Below are 20,753 nucleotides of genomic sequence, written 5' to 3' on the forward strand. Positions count from 1 at the left end.
TCCTAGTAGACCCCCTGCCTGAAATGAAATTACACAATTGTGTTTTTAACCAAACAGTCTCTATTCTACAATTTCACATCCACTGCCTCCTGCTGTTCCCTTTGCTCAAAAAGATGAGCCCTCTGCTTGGCTTTCCGCCCATAATCAGGCTTTGCTTCATCTTCACTCACTGTGATTTCACCTGCTGGTTTATAGTTTGTGAATGTAGCCCTTGATGAATATAAGAAAAAGAAAAATTTTTATTAGGCAACTTATTTATTTAGTTACACCCCAAAATGCTGTGTTGGTATAAGCAAATTTGGAAAATGAATCAAAAAATATAGTCAGATTTCTGTTAGGTAATTAAGAACTAAGAGAGGGAATTAACTCTATACAGTTAATCCAGTCAACACCCTGATGAATGACAGTGGTAGAAACTGACATTTAAATGTAAACAAATGTAAGTGAAAGCAAGGACAAAAGGATAAAAAGAAGGACAAAAACGCTCAAATTTCAAAAATTGAAAAAAAATATCAGTTCTTAATGCAATTCATTCTGTGGGTACTGAAACTTATACTTGCATGAGTTTTAGCAGAATACTTGATCCTTTTCACTCTAGCCAACATTTCTTCTTCAGTCTTTAACTGCAAGTAATAAATGGTATGCAGCCTGAATGGATGAAGTGAAGGACATCAAAAGCTTCTACATGGGCCATAACAGTTCTAATGTATGATCCGGTCTTTTACAGCATGTGCTGGTAATTTAGAAGGCAGCCATCACATCTCTTTCTATGTATCCCCTGTAGATTGGCTGGCTAGTCTGGCCAACATTAAGTCGGAATACATCTCTTATTTTCCCTCACATCTGACTAGAATGTCCTGCCTGGATTGCTGACAATTTTGGCTAAGGAAAAAGTGAGTGCTTTTTGTAAGTAATGGAAAAAAAAGTAGTTGTAATGGAAACCTGTAGTCACTTCGGGCTTCGAGGATCTGAGTTTGATGCCCCTGCTGTCTCTGTGTCGTTCACTCTTTAGTTTCGCAAATCGACAACTGTGCTACAGCCATTAGGAAGGCTTCTCCTATAAACAATTAGCATTTAAACAGGATTAATTAAGGATGAGTTAGAACACTGGAAAAAAAGCCTGCTGAAAATGGGGCTTTGCAGTTGTATGTGAATAATAAATTATAAATCTGCCATTTCAAGTAGTAATAGCCATTTACAACGTTAGTAATGTTCATATTTTTAAAATAAATTGAATGGTATCTTGATATAAAAAAAGTTTCAATTTTTATTGAAAACATGAAAACCTTTGAATGCTAGTGTATATTTATAGATATTTTAAATAATAGATTTGTGTGGTATCATGTGTCCCCTGCACTTTATGACACTGTATTATTATACCCAGTTCCATATTCAGAAATTGCTCCATTTATAACTATGACATGAGTTGCAGCAGGACGTTGCAGCCATATTACAAACTAAATAGTAATCACCATATCATTTTAGGGCAAATCCCCAAACCCTGGGCCAGTTTACAGCTGCCTATACATCTCACAGACATCTTTGAGATTTTAGAGGACGACCTGAGAGCTTAGAGAACACCTGGCATAGATACACATGTGGAGACTTTGGACTGTCAGTACTGGGCTGAGAGTTGAACCCAGGCCCTTAGACTTGCAAGACCGCAGTGCACATCATTCTGGCAACATGCTGCTTACCATTATTACTTTAACAAAATAAATGAATTGCAAGTAAGTGGCTAGACTCTAATTATGTTTGGGTTGTTCTGACATTGGTCCCCTGGAGTAGAGAATCTTCAGACCCAAAAGTGTTTATTTTTAGAGATGTTAAATGTAAACGTATTGCGCTTTCTGTACTTGGAAGTCAGCTTTATAACAGAAGGCAAACAGTATTACAGTTAGCAACAGCTGTGATGAAAATTCCAGCCCTTGAATTTTGTTAAAGTAATTGTTTATTCACATGATGAACTCCCGTGTTATTTGGCACATGGCTGAATGAAAATTACAAAGAGTGATGAGCAGTACTTTGTCATCAGGGTAAAGTCTGTAATAATAACAGTAATCATTAATAGTAATACAACTATTCCCTGGAAGTCTAGGCGGCCTGCCTTCTACAAAGAGTGTGGAGATTTGGAGCTCTAAACAGCACAAGATACCATATGCCTTCTTGGAGCTCCTGCACACAGGCATCTCTTACAGTAACACAAGCAGATGAGAGCACAGCCGGTGCAGCTGACGGCACAGAAAGTCAAAGCTCATAACCTTTACAATGACAGGACAGCAGGCATAAACCTTGTAATGTAAACTTTAGGAAATGTTCAGCCTCTTGATAAGGGCACAGCTGCAAAAATGCAGAGCTCTAAAAGGAGCACATCAGAAGCATCAGATACGATTTAGCAAAGGGCTCCAGACTAGCAATTACTGCTAATGCAATTTCACTCCACTGACATCAATAGCATATTAAAAACATTAATTTTCTAGTCAGTCTGATGGGTTAGTATTGTTCAATTTAACAAAATTATTTCCACAGCTTTAGTTTATTCTCTCTATATATTTTTTAACATTCCCCAGGGTCAGTGAAATGTAAATGCTATCAGGCTTAGAATGGCCCTGAAGATGAGGAGCAAAAAGAAATATTTGGCTAAAAATCAGTTAAAGCTGACATTCACATTCTATCTGTGACAGTACAGACTGTTAAGTGCTTTTTTAAACAACTTTATCGCTCTGCTACAAAGGTGAATGACAAGCAGAAACAGGCCGTTACAGAGCTATTAGAATTAACATTGTAACTGACCGAGGTAATAAAAGGAAGGCAAGATGGAACATGTATCATAATCAATTATTCAAGTCACTGTGCAATCAGGAAATGCGTGGCCTCGATGGAGGATCATTTACTGTCGAGCAATTCATGCTAGTGAACTTATTCAACTAAGAAATGTGTAAGCCACCAGTATGCAGCATTCCCCTGCCTTATGGCTTCCATAGCATGGTATAACTTACTGGTATCCGGTCAATACAGAAGGAACTGTTTAAAAATATACTACATGGTTTTCCTTCCCTTATTCAAAGTCTTAACAACTCAAAACACTAAGAGCTTTAGACATAAACTAATGCCCATATTCATTGGTATTCATGTATGTAGCCTATTCATTACAGTGAATTAAATATCAGGCACAGCCTGTGTGAGTTTGTGAGTTCTTCCTGTGCCTTTGATGGCTTTCCTTCAGGTACAAGATTCTTCTCTCAAAGATTTGCAGTATAGTTAACTTACTCACTTTGAGTCTGTATGGGTGTGTGTGCACACTTGGGTGGGCTGATGCTCCAGTGCAGTAGCTATAGACTGGGCTTGGTGATTCAACACCTCCTGTATGATCTGGAGCAAGTCACTTAACCGGGAGGGTTTTTCTTTTTTTTGACCAGTCCAGTTATAGAATCTAATTTTTGCCTAATGCTAGGCACTAGCTGCATGTGATCATGAACTGGAACTACAAAATGGATATAGATAGAACTTAACTGAATTAGAAAATAAAAACATAGTCATACTTTGACAGCTATAGTCAAAGTATAGTAGCCCAAAGCAAATCACTCATGATAAAAAATGGTTATACAGTATTTAATAAAATACACAAAATGACATAGGAAACAACAAAGAACAATAAATCTGGATGCTTTATTGGGAAAATGGGCATTTCCACAGACATCTGTACAGACTCCCTTGTCACTGCAGTCCACACCAAATATGATCAATAAGCCACCATGTTAAATGGTAATACAAACAAATGTCATTTTTGTTACAGTTACATATTTACAAAGATTAAGCTTGCACTTATGCACACATACCAAAGCATTTTAACAGCTAAGATCTTTTTATGCTGGTTGACCTGTAATTGAAGGTTTTCTTCATGGATTAATATCTACAGTCAAATTACAAAACAAGATCTTTTATATAATCAAGAACAGGCAAGAATGTTCTGGGTACAGTGAGCATCTGGAATAACAATATACTATGTATGTATAAAAACCTACAATATATGTGTGTTTTTGTATAATTTATGGATGACTAGTTCTTTTAAATAAAGTAATATTTAAATAAGATACTAATACAACATTCCTCTCTCAGGACTTCTAACATTTGAGTGCAGTCTTATTAATTCTTCAAGCCACCCAGCTTTTGGGACTTTTCTTTGAGTTAAACTTACAATACTGAAGTTAAATGCTGTGCTTCCCTAATGTCCATACGTTTTGCCCTTGAGGTTTGGTTTTCAGGTGTGTGTGTTTTGAGCTAGCAATGAGGTTGCTATCAGGCTTAGAATGGCCCTGAAGATGTAATAAAAATAACCTGTTTTCTTAGTATCATATGCTCCTTCACAATGCAAGCTTCCAGGTCAAAGTGCACTTTTGGGCCTTGAGTGGCCTTTAAAGGGACACGCTGTCAGGAAAGCTAAGTCTTCTTTTTGTCTAGACCAGGAAGATAACACCTGTCCCGTGTGGTATCCCCCTGCTTCCATCTCTTGACCCAGAAGTCACATAGAAGGATTTTCAAGGCTGGCTCCCAACTTGGTCCTGGTATATACAGATCCTCTACAAGTTGTGGTTTTCCTTTTTTTGATACCTTACAGACCTTCTCCACTGTCCATGGGAACCTGGTGCACCTTGCCCTATAGATAATGCATTCCCAGATGATATTTATATTGCAAGACATTTTGTGTTTTTTTTTTTTTTATTTTATTTGAAGAAAATAACATTTCATATAATCAAGTCAAACTTGTACAATGAAGAAAACAACATTGCATACAATCAAGTTGAATTTAACAAATTTAACAAATGACAACTCCCACCCCAGAGAAAGACAGGATAGCCAACAGCATGGGCAAAAATTAAAAAAACAGGGACGGGAGAATGTCCTCTTCCACAGTATAAATCCTTACTCTAAAATGTTAATTAGATCTTGTTGCATTGTTAAAAAGTTTTAAACAGGTCCTCTAAGTTAGAATTAGATTTTTTTTTTCCAATTTCAAATAGTACAGAACATAAGTTACCCACTGACTTATAAAAGGTAGGCTGGGATTCTTCCAGTTAAGCAGTATAAGTCTACGTGCTGATAGTGTGGTATAAGCGATTACAATCAATATGTCCTTCTCCATTTTCAAGCCCATCCAGGAGTCCACCAAACACGGCTGTTAATGAGTTAGGAGTGACTCTGACACCAAGGCTGTCTGATAGGCATGCCAAGATTTTTGTCCACAGTGCTGTTAATGTTAATTTGGCACACTCAAGAAACAAGTGGTTCAGTGAACATGTGGTCGGTCACATGTTGAATCTTGCATTTGATACATTTTGGGCAATTTTAAACAACATAAATGCAGTCAATAAAAGATTTTTAAGTTGAATGATTGAATGCTTTGTGCATAAGGAGCTGGAGCGTATTCTATTCATGGCAGCTTTCCACTCCTGTTCCGAGATATTAAGTGAAAGATTCTTTCCCCAGCAGACCCTAGGATCTTTGAAAGGAAGAAACTTTAATATGTTTTGATATATTACTGCAGTGCTGTCTGAGTCTTCTTAGTATTGTTTTTGGAATAGAACTGGGTGGGAGTTGAGGAAAATTGAGTAGGTTCCTTTTAGCAAAGTTTCTGATTTGAAAATAATGGAAACACTGTGTTGATGGGAAATTAAATTTGAAGTGTAATTGTTCATAAGACTCAAAAACATCATCTATATAAAAATCTCTTTAGTGTTTTAATCCCAGACATTAAAAACTTTGTAGGTTTGAGAGGGTTGAAAAAGGAGATTATAATGTAGAAGTGCAACAGATAAAAGCTTCTCTGCATTGAAGTGCATTTTGTGTTTTTAAATATGTGATGTTCAATGTTACTTTACTAAGTTATACTAAAGTAAATGGGCCAGCACAGTGTCTTTGTGAATAGAACAGATTGGGCCTGATCACTGCCTATGTAAAGATGCATGGCTGTAAAGAGTCTTCTTTGGGTACTTCAGTTTCCCTTACAAATCCTAAACACATGTATGTTAGTTTATAGAGAACTCTAAAATTGCTGCACTGACTAAGCATTGGTGTGTGCACGAGTATGCCCTGTGGTGGACTGATATGCCTATCAGGGCTGTTTCTTGCCTTGTGTGTGATGCTGCTGAAATAAGTTTTGGCCACTCACACACCTAAGATGGACTAAACAGGTTTGAAAATACATGGATGGTCATCCATCACTAGGTGACATGGCTTCTGTAGTAAGCACTTCAGCATAGCAGATGGCTCAAATCAATATTATTTTTCCATTGGTAATCCCAGTAGTCACTAGTTAAGCAAAGCAGATGTTATGCAGTACTGAATACAGGCAAGAGAAAGCAGAAAGGAAAAACTAGATGAAGTTAAAAAAAAAAAAAACTTCCAGACTCTAGTTGCTACACAGAACAGCATACAGAATAATAATATAATTTTCTTCATTATTTCCTTGTATATCAGACTTTGCTACGTATAGTGCATTCAAAAGTTAGAGACAACATCCTGTAAAATAGTTACTGTACCTCCATACCACCCATAGCATTTAGAAGAGGGAGAAAAAAGGGAGAATTGCCTTAAGTGTTAATGCTTTGCCTTATCCAGTACTTTCTTGTGGTGTGTTGATCTTCTTACCTAATGGTGAATTACATCATCCTAGAACACACAGCTACTGTTTGATCACTTCTCTGCACAGCCCCTTCAACAAATGTGACCCAAGAAATTCCTGGGTTAACCATCCTAAGAATTTATTAGGATTAGTTTATTCATACACACCAGTAAAACATGCACATGCACACACATGCAGCTCTAATCTCACTAAAAAAGTCTGAGATTTGTAACTTTCAGCTGCCTTTTTTGTTATGCTTTTTTGTCTTAAACAAAGCAGAAGCAATGGTTGAGTGTTTAGTTTGTTTTGTTTATTTTTTTATAATGTACATTTGAGACAGAACCAACACAATTGATTGAAAATTGAAAACAGCATAGTGAAATTTGAAGTGATAAGCACACAAAGATGAATGTTGCTGTTACACAAAGATGCAGCAACATGATATATGCAGAATACCATGCATCCTGATCTGCCCCCCCGTTTCATTTCTAATGAGACATATGCAGAGCATTACACATCCTGTCACCCCATGACACTCCTTTGATGGTGGAAGGTAGCAGCCGTGATGGTGGCTGTGTCTTGTGGTAAGTTAGCTTAACAGTTTTTGGCTTGATTTGAATGGAGAGGTGCTCCCATATTTAAATTTATTTTCCAACATTATTTTCCAATAATAAAAAAGCTAACCCAGTGGCTTTGATGATTGCTTTATTTAGATTTTAACTGAAGATGCCACCATGATTTGTGTTCTTTGCTCTTGAATTTTGCCAACCCGTGAATTTGCTGGAAATTAAACTGTGTCTCAGCCTAGGAAAAAAACTAGTGAACTCGCAAGGGATTCTTGGCTTAACTTTGTTTATACTGTATACACTGCACACTCAACCCAGGTATTTACTTGTCAGTTCCTGGGACAGCCTTCATGTGTAAAAGGGATTAGTAATTGCCTTTCATTGTGTAATTGCTTAATACATGGGTTGTGTAAGTGTTCTATTTTTAAGATCTTTAAAAGTAAACACTGCATTATCACAAAAACCTCAGTACATCTCAGCTTAATACTTCCACTCTTCAATTCCACCCGGGGGAGTAAATGCTAACATTAATTTTATTTTAATTTTTTTCATTTTTATTACTATTTAATTTAATATTGTTTCTTTGTATCAGTATACTGCTGCTGGATTATGTGAATTTCCCCTTGGGATTAATAAAGTATCTATCTATCTATCTATCTATCTATCTATCTATCTATCTATCTATCTATCTATCTATCTATCTATCTATCTATCTATCTAATGCAAGAAAGCCAGAAATGTCAACACTGAGCATCCTTCAGTATCCATATTTTTCAATTAAAGAAATGGAGTAAATGTATTTTAAATAAGACCCTAATTTTTGGACCCTGACAAGCTTAAAATATGATATTTGCAATTGAATATCACTGTTGTTACAGTTATAAAACAATAGAATTATACCCTGTGTTTAGGTGATATTTTTGTCCATATCTGTAGTTTGCTACATTGCACTATACACAGATGATAACTGGAAAAATTAGGTTGTATATCAACATGTTAATGTTTGATGACCAAACAGATGACTGCAAGAAAATTCAGCATGATGGCAAACTGCTTTATTGTAACTAGCAATAGCACCAAAGCAGCCCATTTATTTATCTATTTCTGGACTCAATTAAACCAGTTTTTAGGGAATATGGACATATTTCTGGCAGTGCTAGAATCAAAATAGGAGCCAACTCTGGATAAGATGCTAATACATGACAAGGAACCAATCAGTAACATTTCTCACACTGGACCTAATACACTTATCTTTGGGAAATGGGAGGAAAACCCACACAAGCAGAAGAAGAACACATGAACTCTTAATACATCACCAGAATAGCATTTCATCTTTAGCCTTCAGACCCACTGTGCCAACTTTTGTGCAGAGAAAACATATTTTCCCTATATACTGATGACAGTTATTGAACCACCAATGTGATCATACAGCAACGAATACTGGGTTGGTTGTAAACAAATGGCCGAGCAGATGCATTTATAAAATGTGAAGGTTTTTTTTATATTGCAGGTACAAAAATGGCAAGAGAAATGATCAATTGTCTTTATTATACCTCAGTGCCTTTACTTATTGATAAACATTATCAACATTTATAATGGAAGCTTATATGTTTACTTTGCAGTCTTTTATCACTGTGAAAAGTGTAATCTAATGCAGTACAGTTTTAACAAACTGAAATTAGACCAACAATAAACAATTCATGTATATTTTTAGACTAATGATACTTTTCAGTAAAACAAAATTGTATTCTTGCACCCCACTAAAAAAAGTACTGTATTTTGTAAATAATTTAATCTTATTACTTCAGTGATACTTGAGACCCAGGGAAGCTTCAGACTTGTCCTCCTGTTGACTTTAGGTGATGTAACACCATAACACAGTATACAGCATTATTCAAGATCTTTAGTAACAAGAAGGATGCTAAAGTGAACTCCGGTAAGTATCATGAGTTTAGTTGAAACTGTGCACACTGATTTCACACAGTGAAGCTTTTAACTGCTGTTAGCATCTCAAATTAGGTTTGAGTGTGGACACAGATTTGAAATAATTTGTTTCTGTGTAAAAATTTTGGTCCCAACCATGTCTTATTCTCTGTAGATTGCTGGTGCATATACTGAACATTTCCTTTCATTCTGCCTATACAGATGACGAAGACCAATTTACATTAAATCAATTAGTTTATGTTATACTTTACATAATGACTGCTACTAAATTATACTGGGCAATAAACCTTGTCTGCTTTGCAGCAAGCCAGAAGAATAAAATGTAAAACTGCGCAAGATCTGAACTTAATATTGACTTAAGTAAATAATAGGACTTGTTTAGACTTTTATCAACATTTGGTCTCTAGCTGACTGACAGCTACTCACAGTATGTGGTGTGATTTTGTTCCCACTTAAGAGAATACATATATAGTAATAATATAAAAAAAAAAAACATTTATACCTCACCTTAATTTCCTCTTAGCACATGGGAATTCAGGAGAAAAAGGAAGGGGGCTACTTAGGAAAAAAAAGTTGATGTGCTTGAAAACTGCAGCAAGTTATATGCTTTTTAAAAAGTAAGAGTGTTTGTTTTTGTGAAGCAGAGCAAAACAATGGTAGCTTGATTATAATTCCTATACCTTCAACACAAAGTGTAAATAATGTTATTTTAAAATTTTAGAAGGTAAAAGAAACATAATATGTGAGACAGTATTAATATTAATCATATTTGCACTTCTGAATGTCATGATTCAGCTCAAACTGCTGCCTTTAAAGAATAAGTTATGGGAAGTAGAGACTACAATAATAAATAAACTAACTCATTTCTATATTTACTCTCATTATATTAAAATATAATAAAAATGTTTCTGCAACACAAACCTGCAATGAAATGATAAAAAAAAATCCAGACACTATATGGAGCCTCAGTGGTTCTACATAAAGTATGTTGATTAAAGGAACTTCAGGAGTCAAAATGCAAGCATGTCTCATTTTTCAAAATGGCACTAGAAGGGCACTATTTGCGTCTGATTTATAACTGAAAAAGTTAGCTGGGGCGAGGAATCAGTGAGGTGTATTATTGTAACAAAGAGTCAAATACTTTTCTCCACTTCAACAGATCATTAAAAGGCACTAAACATAATTCCACAGTTGGCAGAGCAAAAATGTCTCTTACTCGTGAAGTGTAAATGTAAATGTGCTAGTTTTCCACTGATTGATGTCAGATTCAAGCATTGTACGTTCAGTAAAACTGACTTGTCCTGTTGCATCAATGAGGATGATAGTGTTAGTCCTGAAAGAAAGAAAAAAATAAATGTTAACACATATGAGACATAGTTTTCTCTGGGATTTCTTTTTCCTCAACTCCCAGTTATTCATTATACATCTAATGATGTGGTGACACAGGCATGTTCACCAAATGAGCACATTTGTTTTAAAGGTTGATATCTCAGTGTCTGTGATGGTGTTTTAATACATAGTCAAACAAGATTTTTCATTCAAAAGGAAAATAAAAAAAAATTCACTCTTTCTTTCACATAGAATTACAGGGTGCTTTGTCATATAAGGGTTGAGCATAAAACATGCAATGATGAGGTAAAGATATGTAATTTGGTGCTGCACACCTATGCCTAGTTTGTACTGCTGTAGGTGCACAGAAAGACCAGGATTAAGTTCAGCCCATACTTGATTATAGAAGAGCATAAAGTCTTTAGTATGGACACTCAGCTATTATGGTGTCTCAGTACTTGGAAAGGGTTGACTTCCATTGCTTGATTTTATTAAGCACATCAGGCAAATCCATCTTTCATGTGTTAAGGATCTGTAGGTCTTACAATTAACTTGACAGCTTGGATGGTTACCTGGTTTCCAACCCTTTAAAGTGGGCAGACTCTCCATGGGTCTTTTTTGAAGGCTGACACATGTAGTAACAAATCATATTATTGCACAGAAGAGATTAATAAACAGCAACACTGTACATAATAGTTGAAGGGAACATTAATCATGGCTTAACTGGCAGGTAAAAAAGTAGTGCCCAAAACCTGCTCAGAGAAAGCACATGTGAAGATGAGGATGAAACTAAAGTTAAGCCTTCAGTGGTACAAGAAGCAAAGAAGAAATGCTATGTATGCCTAAACGCACATTCCACCCTTGTGCCAAGCTTATTCAGGAGAGCAAGGAGTATAAACACATGCTCTCAGAAGTGGTAGAAGTGGTAGCATTACAATAAATTTAACTAAAAAAAAAAGTTAAAGCCCATTGAGCAAATATAGACTAGTGTCCTTCTCGCCATGGGACTTGTCCTCTAGTAGGTCTATTAGAATCTTAAGCACCATTGCAACCGTGTCACTCTAGTCCAGATCTCCCATGCCCAAAATGAGTTAACATGAAACTGTTACCAGTTCTGAACTCTGCTCGAGGTATTAGTGAATTAGAAGTTTATCTTGATGTAGAGTACAAAGAGAATGTTAGCCACTTAGTGTTCTACCTTGTGCCGTATCCTGGTGATCGCACACACACTGCTGCATACTTGTTAACAATGGGATGGATAAAATCTTTCCCTTGTTCTTCTATTGCTGGGTCTGGTAACTGTCTTCAATTAACAGAAAAAAAGTAACAAGTGCATCAAAGTTTAGGTTAAAAAAAAAATCTCTGCAATTTTAATCCTAACATCAAAAAGTATTTTACTTTAGACTAGTGCTTATAAATGAATAAACACATGTTCGAAAAATAGACAGAATCAACATACTCTCCCTTTTTAAGACAGAATACAGATTTTTTTCTAATGCCCTCATTGAAAAAGTTTGTTGCTAGGGCTAAAATGCCTAATGAAAATCCATTACATAATTACAATACATCATATGTTGCATAAAGATAAACATTTTGAATTGACAGGAAGAATAATTAATTGCAACATTTAAGTGACTTTTTGGTGTCCTCGATTCTGGAATATAAAGTTGGTTATTTTTCAAAAGGTTCTTCCTTTAGTTCAAGATAAGCTCTGGCTTCCTCTAACCATTACACAACATGAGCAAGTAACAGACAATGAACAGATAAACAGCTGTTTATATTTCAAGGCAAAAGGCATTTTGGCAATAACTCCAGAATAATTATTTAATTTAATAAAGTATTGTTTTTATGATTCTGTCTCTCTACCCTTACAGTATTTCCAAGTTGACAGTAGCATATTTTTCTAAACCAGTGTAAGATGAAGTGTACACGCTGACATATTGGAATCCATTACTCAGAATAGTGGAGTCATATGGAACATACAGTAACTAATACATGGTAATGGCCATGAAAATGAAACACAGCAACATCAGGATAACAAGTAAGAGCCAAGTTTTTTAAATGGTTATTGAACCCTTTAATTGATGCACAGCTGAGCTGCTTGTTCATGAGTGAGAGAAGTAACTTGCACTACATCTGCTGCCCTAAAATAGAACAAAGATTATGACATTTGAGCAGTGAAGATGCAGATGTGGGACACAGACTAGCAAGAAAAAGAAATTAACCAATTTACTTTGTGCCAGCAAGCAAATATTGCGAAATAAATCATTTTCCTCCAGTACACAAGATAACAAAACATATTTTATGCACAGTCTTCCAAGTAAAGAAAAAAAAACAGCTTTTTACAGAGATCATTACAAATCCAATTTCCCACATGGCTGCTGTCAGCTTGAATGCAGGCTATGATCGACAAGACTTTATAGTGCACATTAGCGTCTCCTGTCGATCTTAATCATTTGCTACCAACGGCTCTCTATGGTGCAGACTTACGGCTCCTGATTGTTCAAGACGTTCAGCAGCTGCTGTACCAGGCTCTCAGAAGGCAGGTTTTGATTCACCACAGCAGTGAAGAGCTGCTTGCCATGTTGCAGTTTTTTCCAAGGAGTTTCAAGTAGAGAATTGCTAAGACCGTAAATACCTATAAAATCACAATATAGATTGCGTTAAATGTACAATTTATTCTTGTACAAAAGATAAAGGGATGTGGCAAAACACTAGTACAATGGATTCCAAATAGGCTTTCAAATGTATGACCAACTGACTGAATATCTGGAGCTTCTTCATCTTTTTATCATATCTGCAGGTTTTTTTTACTCTACTACTACAACAACAACAACAAAACAATCTTATGTAGGACAAAAAACATGGTTCCGCCTTATTTTTCTTTAGCAGGACATATGAGACCTAAACCTTTGATTAAAACCTAACATTACTTCAGGCAGAGTGAAATTCCTCAGTAAAGTGAAGGATATGTATCTTTGTGGAACTCGCATCTGAATCATCTGACAAGGTAGTATCAATTACAAATGAATGGCACTCTTGCAAAGCACATTTCTAACATTATCATGTCAGTTAGAGCAGTGACTATAACTTAGCTTTTCCAACCTCGATAGACAAACCTGCACAAGCTTCCAAACGAAAGATTGGGATTGTGTGTACCTAAGGAGCCAAAAATTCTTTCATAATCATTAATCAGCACTAGCTCTCTGCACCACCTCAGTCTGGGATCAGCTTCTGTTCTTCTTAACAGATTTCCTACTACCTAACTTGTGACCTGTAACAAAGGCTTGAAGCTGAATAGGAATTTAATGCCAGCTCCAGAATTGCATGTCACTGCCACATACATTCCAGCCTCACTAAAGAACAGCTATGTGCACAACTAGGAGAGACCTGACATAAAGCAAAATTTAGATCTCGATGAAGAAATACCCTTATCTGATCACCAACACTCTGCACACACATACATACGATCATGGTATAAAAACTCAGTATCTGCACTACAGTACAAAGTGTGATCAAACCTGGGCAAAGAGAGACACACCAGCCCAATGAAACATAAAGTGTTGTCTTTCTCCACATGTGTCAATGAAAATTTATATGCAGGTCTTGAAGACTTCAAAAAAAATCATGGCCTCTACCCCTTGAGACAACAGGACCTGCACAAAAGACTAAGTAACACTGCTTTGTGCTTTTGGTTTGGACTCTAACACTACTTGTAACCTTGTATCTAGAGTAAAGCCAACAAATGCATTAGCATATGTACAGTATATCTGGTGGATGATATTACTTAAGGTGAAAATCATAATATGAGTGTTGGGTAATTTATATTGTATATGTCTCTCTTCTACATTTAATAGAAAAGCTATGTCAACATGGTTAAGTTGTTTCAAATTGGCAGAACAACCAAATTCTCCTAGAACTAATTTGAAACAAGACAGCTACATGTTTTATAATTCTCCACTACAGTTTTTATAACAGTAATATTAATTGATCATAATGCACAGCCATTTATCCATATTAACACTTCTTAAACTTTTCAAAAGTCAACAAAACTAGAAAGGCTAATTGCACCTCAAATTGATACTATCTGTGCCTTGTAAACAATGCACATCAAATAGACAATGGGGAATTTTTGTTTTGTAATGTAAAGACCACAGTTGAAATGAACAAGTCCATTTGCATGGGAGGAGGCTCAGATCATGGATATTTCTTAGGGTGAACAATAGGGCTCTCACAAAGTGTGTGCCTCACAAACTAGGAAAATCTGCCTTAATTTCATTTTAGGTTCTATTTCAGCAAACTAACAGTGTCACTGAATGCCAACTTTATGCCATTTTTATCAGATTAAATTTCACTTTGCCATTCAGGGCTTTCCCTTTAATATTTAACTATCTGAAGTTGGCAAGGATCCATTAGAAACATAACATTGAAGACAGGCATCAGCTTATTACACAAAATAAAACCACACTATTAGCAAATTAATGCTCCAAAGTTTAGCACTTTCTTATGACATGATATTCTACCACATGAGATCAGCATTATTTTGTCACTACTACTAGAATTTCATATTCTGACAGAAAATTGTAACTGCAGACTACATGTTAATATGTTTTGCTTGCTCAAACATTTAAAAATAATAGAATATCACATATTCACCAGATGGCGGCACAGTGCTTAGCACTGCTCCTCCAGGAGAGTTTTTATCTGAATACTAGTCTTGAGTCACTCTCTGATCACTCTTGGTTCAGGCACTCCCAAATACATGAAGTGATGCTATGAGTTGGGGGTTATGTGTGTGACCAAGGCTTGGGATAGACAGTCACCATCTCCAGAACTGGTTCCTGTCTTGTGCCCACTGCTACTAGGATCGCAATTCTGCAACTGAATGATGTGGATTAGAAAAATGGATTAGTTGATACACTTTCTGTGTTTTCTAAAACTGATCAAATGTAATCACCATAGACCAGTGTAGACCTGAAATATGTCTTGAAGACAGATATTTTATGGAGCAGTTGGTACTGCTAACACTAAACTTTTTGCATAAATCTCCTACTAAGCTGTAAGGGTAGCTATTACTTTTTCATGCCAACAGAAGAAATTTAGTAATCGATACTTAACTGGCTCATTATTCATCTGGAATTACTCTGTAATTTCACAAACCTGGTTTCAAGAAAGTGGGCACTTCAACTCCCCGGTTTCCATAATAACACATGGTATCTTCTTTTGTTCTGCACAAGGACAAGAAAAGATTGGAGTCACACTTTCAATTGTTTGGCATGTCAAGGCATAAAGTAATTCAGAATGTGTTCCGATTTGTTTTTAACATTCTAGTGGTTTTTAGAGTTAGCACATTCAGTAAATGTCATGTTAATTCCCACTGCTGTTATGACATGTTTTTTTCCTTCATCTTCAGGTGTAGATGTAATGCCTACCAAGCAAGCATTTTCAGAAGCAGAGAACACCACTTTGACAACTCTCTATAATTTGCCACTCACATGAGTTTTAATAGTAGCTCCTGTAACTCAGATATATTGTGGATGTTTCTGGAAATCTTCATGGTAGAAAGCTGATTTCAACAATATGAATGGTCAAGCTCAAGTACATCTAAAGGTTAATGGTCTATGGGAGTACATAAAGAAACAAATGACACAGTGTTTAATATAAATGTATAGTCTAAGCAGCCATTTGCAGGACACTACAAAAGATTATTAGTGATCTGATCTCTCCAAGCTGTATTCACATCAAACCAGAGGTTTTGAATTAATGAGGTGAATTTGTCAAGCAGTGTTTCATCAGTACAACAAATTCAGTGTTAACTTGAGATTCTTCACAGCCTTAAATTTCACCTACAAATTCAGAAATGTTACATTCTCTGACACAATCATAGTTATTATTGCCCTCACTAGTAGCATGCCATTTTGTTGACATGCACCTCAAGTGATTATACTTGAAACATAAGGCTGGTTTCCTTAAGTAACTCAGCAAACTTAATTAATAATATTGTATATTAAAAAAACTACTAAATAAACTAAACAGATCAAGTCTGACCGCATAACTAAAGATAAGGCTGAAAGAAAGTGGTATGTTGCATGCTGGTCCTCACTTGTTTGCTCTTAAATATTATACTATTAGTGATTAGATGGCTGTCGTAGATTTTATATGGATAAATTAGTAAGTCTCATTGACCTCTTTTTTGTGGAATGGGTCAACTTTTCAGGCTAAAGTAACATGAATATAACTTACCTGGCTATTGTAGTCCTGGAAGCAGAACAAGAAGACATGGAAATATGAGCGGGCCTATAGATGTGGTAGAAACACCAGAACTCCCAGCAGCCTCCCCCAATTACCGGTCTGGCCAGTGACCATTCATTGTCTGATTAAGCATATCAATTTAAAGAGAAATTAATCTATTAATGAAATATAAAAAAAAACAACGTCTTGTACTTCAATAAGGCAATGGTGACTTCAGATTCTCCAATAGATTGAGCATATAGTGCTTACTTCTTTAGTAATGAAGTTATGGTGTTGTGGCTATTTATGCTAAGCTGTAATTATCTTTTTTTTGTACGTAAGGGGAACATAAAGCGAGATCCCTTTCACTTACTGAGGAAGTTTTCAACAAGCATTGTGAATGTCTTTTATACTTTAGCTTAAAAAGAGATCAGTGTTGCACTGGATGGATTATATAACAATATGAACAAATACTAAACTAATTCAGCAACTTATTATTTAATGTTGCCAGGACTCCTAAACACTATTATCAGCACGGTTTGTGGCTCACCAGGCCAGATAACAGTCTTGACCATTACTACAATAGCATTAAAGATGCTTAATGCATCAATTCTCAATTTGCATTGCATTCCAATCAGCCTGCAACTTCTTTCCACTGCCAAACAGAAAATGAAATATGAGATGTCAGGGATGAGAAGAATATAGTGCTGAACTCAGTAATGAGATCAATCATTATAGGACTACTTTTGCTGAAAGACTCATCAAGGTTGAACAAACACACAACAAAACACACAAGTTTCATAAAAATGTGTGGACAACTGTGTACCTCTGAAAATAATTTGTTCACCCATGCATCTGTTACATTTGGGAATACAGAGCTTTACAAGAAAGCAGGTATTATATTAAGAAAATCATTAAGGCTACAAAAAAGATAAAGCTAGTATTTCCGATTCACCAGGGGCCTCATGTATAAATGTTGCGTACACACAAAAATGTTGTGTATGCCGTTTCCATGCTCACATCGCAATGTATAAAAACTAAACTTGGTGTAAGCAGCAATTGCGTATGCATGTTTCTGCTCGATTTTGTAAACTGGTGTCACCCAGCATCAAAGCAGTGCTACCTTTCCTCTGTGGTTTCCCTTTGTTTTTTAGACTCACATCCATGACATGGCTTTATCAAATACACTGAAATTCACCACATATCATTTAGAAATTTAAGGCACCTGATTGTAATCAACCAGTAACAATATAATGGAGAAAGAAATGGCCAAGCTTTTCCAAATACCACAACTGCATTAGCGTTTTTACTCTCAGTGCACCACCCCGGGTATTTTAACCCATTGTATCTGAGTGTGGAATCACAGCTCTAATCGAGCAGCTGATTGGAAAGCTCTATGACAGGTTGTGTCAACAGCAAAGAGGATTATCAGGATACAGCTTCCAGCCCTGGAGGACATTTAAAGCACACACTGCCTCAGGAAAGCCACTAGCATCTGCATGGATTCCACTCAGCCATGTGCACAGCCTATTTAAACTTCTCACAAACAGCAAATATTTCAGTGCCTTTCCTGCATGGACTTTGAGGCTCTGTAACAGTTTCATCCCAAGAGCTATAAACACACTCAATCAGTCCATCAAGTGCTCCTGGTAGAACTGTTTGCACTTATAATTACAATTACTTCACTGTAAACTTGTGCTACAGCTGTAATATTACACAACCTGTACCACTTTATGAACCATTTGGACCATCTTCATATGTACATGTTGTGGTCCCCGGCCGGGACCGGAGGAGGGCTTGTGCCTCCTCCAGACCGCGAGGGGGCATCCGTCCTGGTTATGTTGGGGGCCTTGGGTACAGGGCTTGGAAGCCCAGCCCTGTAGGGACCCGTGGCCACCGCCAGGTGGCGCCCCGGTGCCTGAGGAACCCTGGAGCCCAGCACTTCCACCACACCAGGAAGTGCTGGGGAGGAAGAAGACAGGAGACACCCGGACGGCTTCAGGGTGCACAGCCGGCACTTCCGCCACACAGGGGTGTGTCCAAAGGGGAGTGCCGGGAAGCAGCTGGAGCCCATCCGGGTTCCTACTTAAGGGGCCGCCTCCCTCCAGTCATCGGCAGAAGTCGGGTGGAAGAGGACGGAGCTGGAGGGAGGACTAGAGGCGGCCAGGAGAGAGAGGGGCACAGAGACTGTGTGGCCTGGACATTGGGGGAATCGGTGCTGGAGGCACTGGGGTGTGTGAGTGCACAAAAACTTGTAAATATTATAAATAAACGTGTGTTGGGTGAACATAAGATGCCCGTCTGTCTGTGTCCGGGCCAGCGTCCACAATGTATATTTTGCTTATGCTTTCATACTGCATATTTTTCATTATTCTTTATCATATTATTATTTTATCATTTAAAAGAACGAGTATTTACAGATGATGACTGGCTTCTCAGTTAATTTAGATTTCTAAGAGCTACTAGGATGTATACTTTATATCATTTTTAAGATGAAATGAAATAAAATATGTATATTACATTATACAGATAAATTGTTAACTTAATTTAAATAATGTATATTGTTAATAATTAAACATGTGGGGGTATGGTGGTGCCCCATCCAGGGATTGGTCCTGCCTCATGATGTATGCTTGCTGGGACTGGCACAACCCTGGATGGATAGATAGATGAAATAATTAAACATGTATTATGAAGATTTTTCAGTGTTCCTTAAAAATTTTGGAGAATCTGCATTCTAAGCTTACTGCTGATTTGACATTTATTACAGAGCTTATATTGTGGCGATAGGTTACATGGAGAAAGAAAACAGAAGAACAGGAATTGGGGGTTGGTACGTTTGATAGAGACAGTACTGCTGCAATAACTTATTTCATCGAGGGTTGTGCACTTCCCAGCAAGCATTTTGTGAGTGGCAGGAACAATCCCTGGACAGGGTACCAGCTCATCGCTAACACTGCACCACAACATGAATATGATATCAAGCATACATTTTAGTATTCTAAAATGTTCAGACAGCTGTAATATCATGGATCATGGTATCTGCGTGGAGATCATTTCTTGCGTCCAGCTGTCTGTGAAAGAGAAAGCCCGTTTAAGAAGCATAAAATACGAAGAATTTAATGTACGACTTTAGTTACGATAGGATTTGAGAAACTGTAGTATATTAAACATTGATTTTAAAATTAACTTTATGATGTTTTACTTTAATGACAAAATAAACTACAAGGTTAAAGTGGAAATTTCAAGATTAAAGTCAACATTTCAACCTTGTTGTTTTCACTGTGTCCGTATTTTTTTTTTCTCTGTACCCTAATACTTTTCTGTAACACATTCAGGCAGTGGGCTTCGACTCACCTTTTCACAGTGACTTTCATATCTGACCACTTCTTTTTTTATTCTGGGCAATGTCCGACTTTCTGAACTTGAACTTTCAAGTGTCTCTGCCACGCTGTATCACTCTGAACGCTGAACTTAAGGAGCTATTTATATTGATTTGCATATTCAAATCTGCGTCATTCTGGGAGGAGTTGGGGTGGGGTGACAAGCGTGCATGCATGTGTGTTACATTTCACACTGCCAACTTATGCACGGTTTTATGTATCTGAATTTATTTGTGCGTAACCACATTTCCACTTTTGTCTGTATGCTATGTTTTAGTGTGAATTCTACGTACACCGTTATACATGAGGCCACAGGTATGCGTAAGAATATAATGAGGATTGCAAACTATAAAAAGAATTTGGGAACAACTGCTGCAAACAACACTTCTTACCAAGAAAAAAATGAATACCTTTCATGCTCATTTTCTACATGTAAACACACAACTGGCCACATGTACTTAACAAGTCTCTAATGATCGTCTTCTATCACAGTGGCTTGCATGAAGATGACTTGTAAAAGTGTAAACTAAGCTTAACCCCAGGATGGTGTTTCCAGCTGTGTCATCAAATCAGTACAGTCCTTCTGGCTGCTATCTTTTTACAGACATCATTAACCTTTCTTTTCTCTAGCCTGCTGTTCCTGCCTGCCTTAAGAAAGCCTTAATTATTCTACTTCCT

General features: G+C 36.8%; 1 protein-coding gene across 7 annotated transcripts in view; it reads right to left on the reverse strand.

Moving 5' to 3' along the window:
* Window positions 1-7,847: 7,847 nt before the first annotated feature.
* The window catches only part of tango2 (transport and golgi organization 2 homolog (Drosophila)), a 63,503-nt gene continuing 50,597 nt past the window's right edge, over window positions 7,848-20,753 (reverse strand). For 6 of the 7 annotated variants that reach the window (XM_039771483.1, XM_039771480.1, XM_039771485.1 and 3 more), the window contains 5 exons: window positions 16,705-16,719; window positions 15,622-15,689; window positions 12,952-13,099; window positions 11,660-11,764; window positions 7,848-10,465 (listed from right to left, as the gene is read on the reverse strand). In XM_039771483.1, the coding sequence (XP_039627417.1) occupies window positions 10,345-10,465; window positions 11,660-11,764; window positions 12,952-13,099; window positions 15,622-15,689; window positions 16,705-16,719 (457 nt within the window). In that variant the 3' untranslated portion in view covers window positions 7,848-10,344. The remainder of the gene's footprint in view (window positions 10,466-11,659; window positions 11,765-12,951; window positions 13,100-15,621; window positions 15,690-16,704; window positions 16,720-20,753) is intronic. The other variant, XM_039771482.1, reaches the window with a different exon arrangement.

Source organism: Polypterus senegalus, chromosome 12 (assembly GCF_016835505.1).
Source record: "Polypterus senegalus isolate Bchr_013 chromosome 12, ASM1683550v1, whole genome shotgun sequence".
Taxonomy (NCBI): Eukaryota; Metazoa; Chordata; class Cladistia; order Polypteriformes; family Polypteridae; genus Polypterus; species Polypterus senegalus.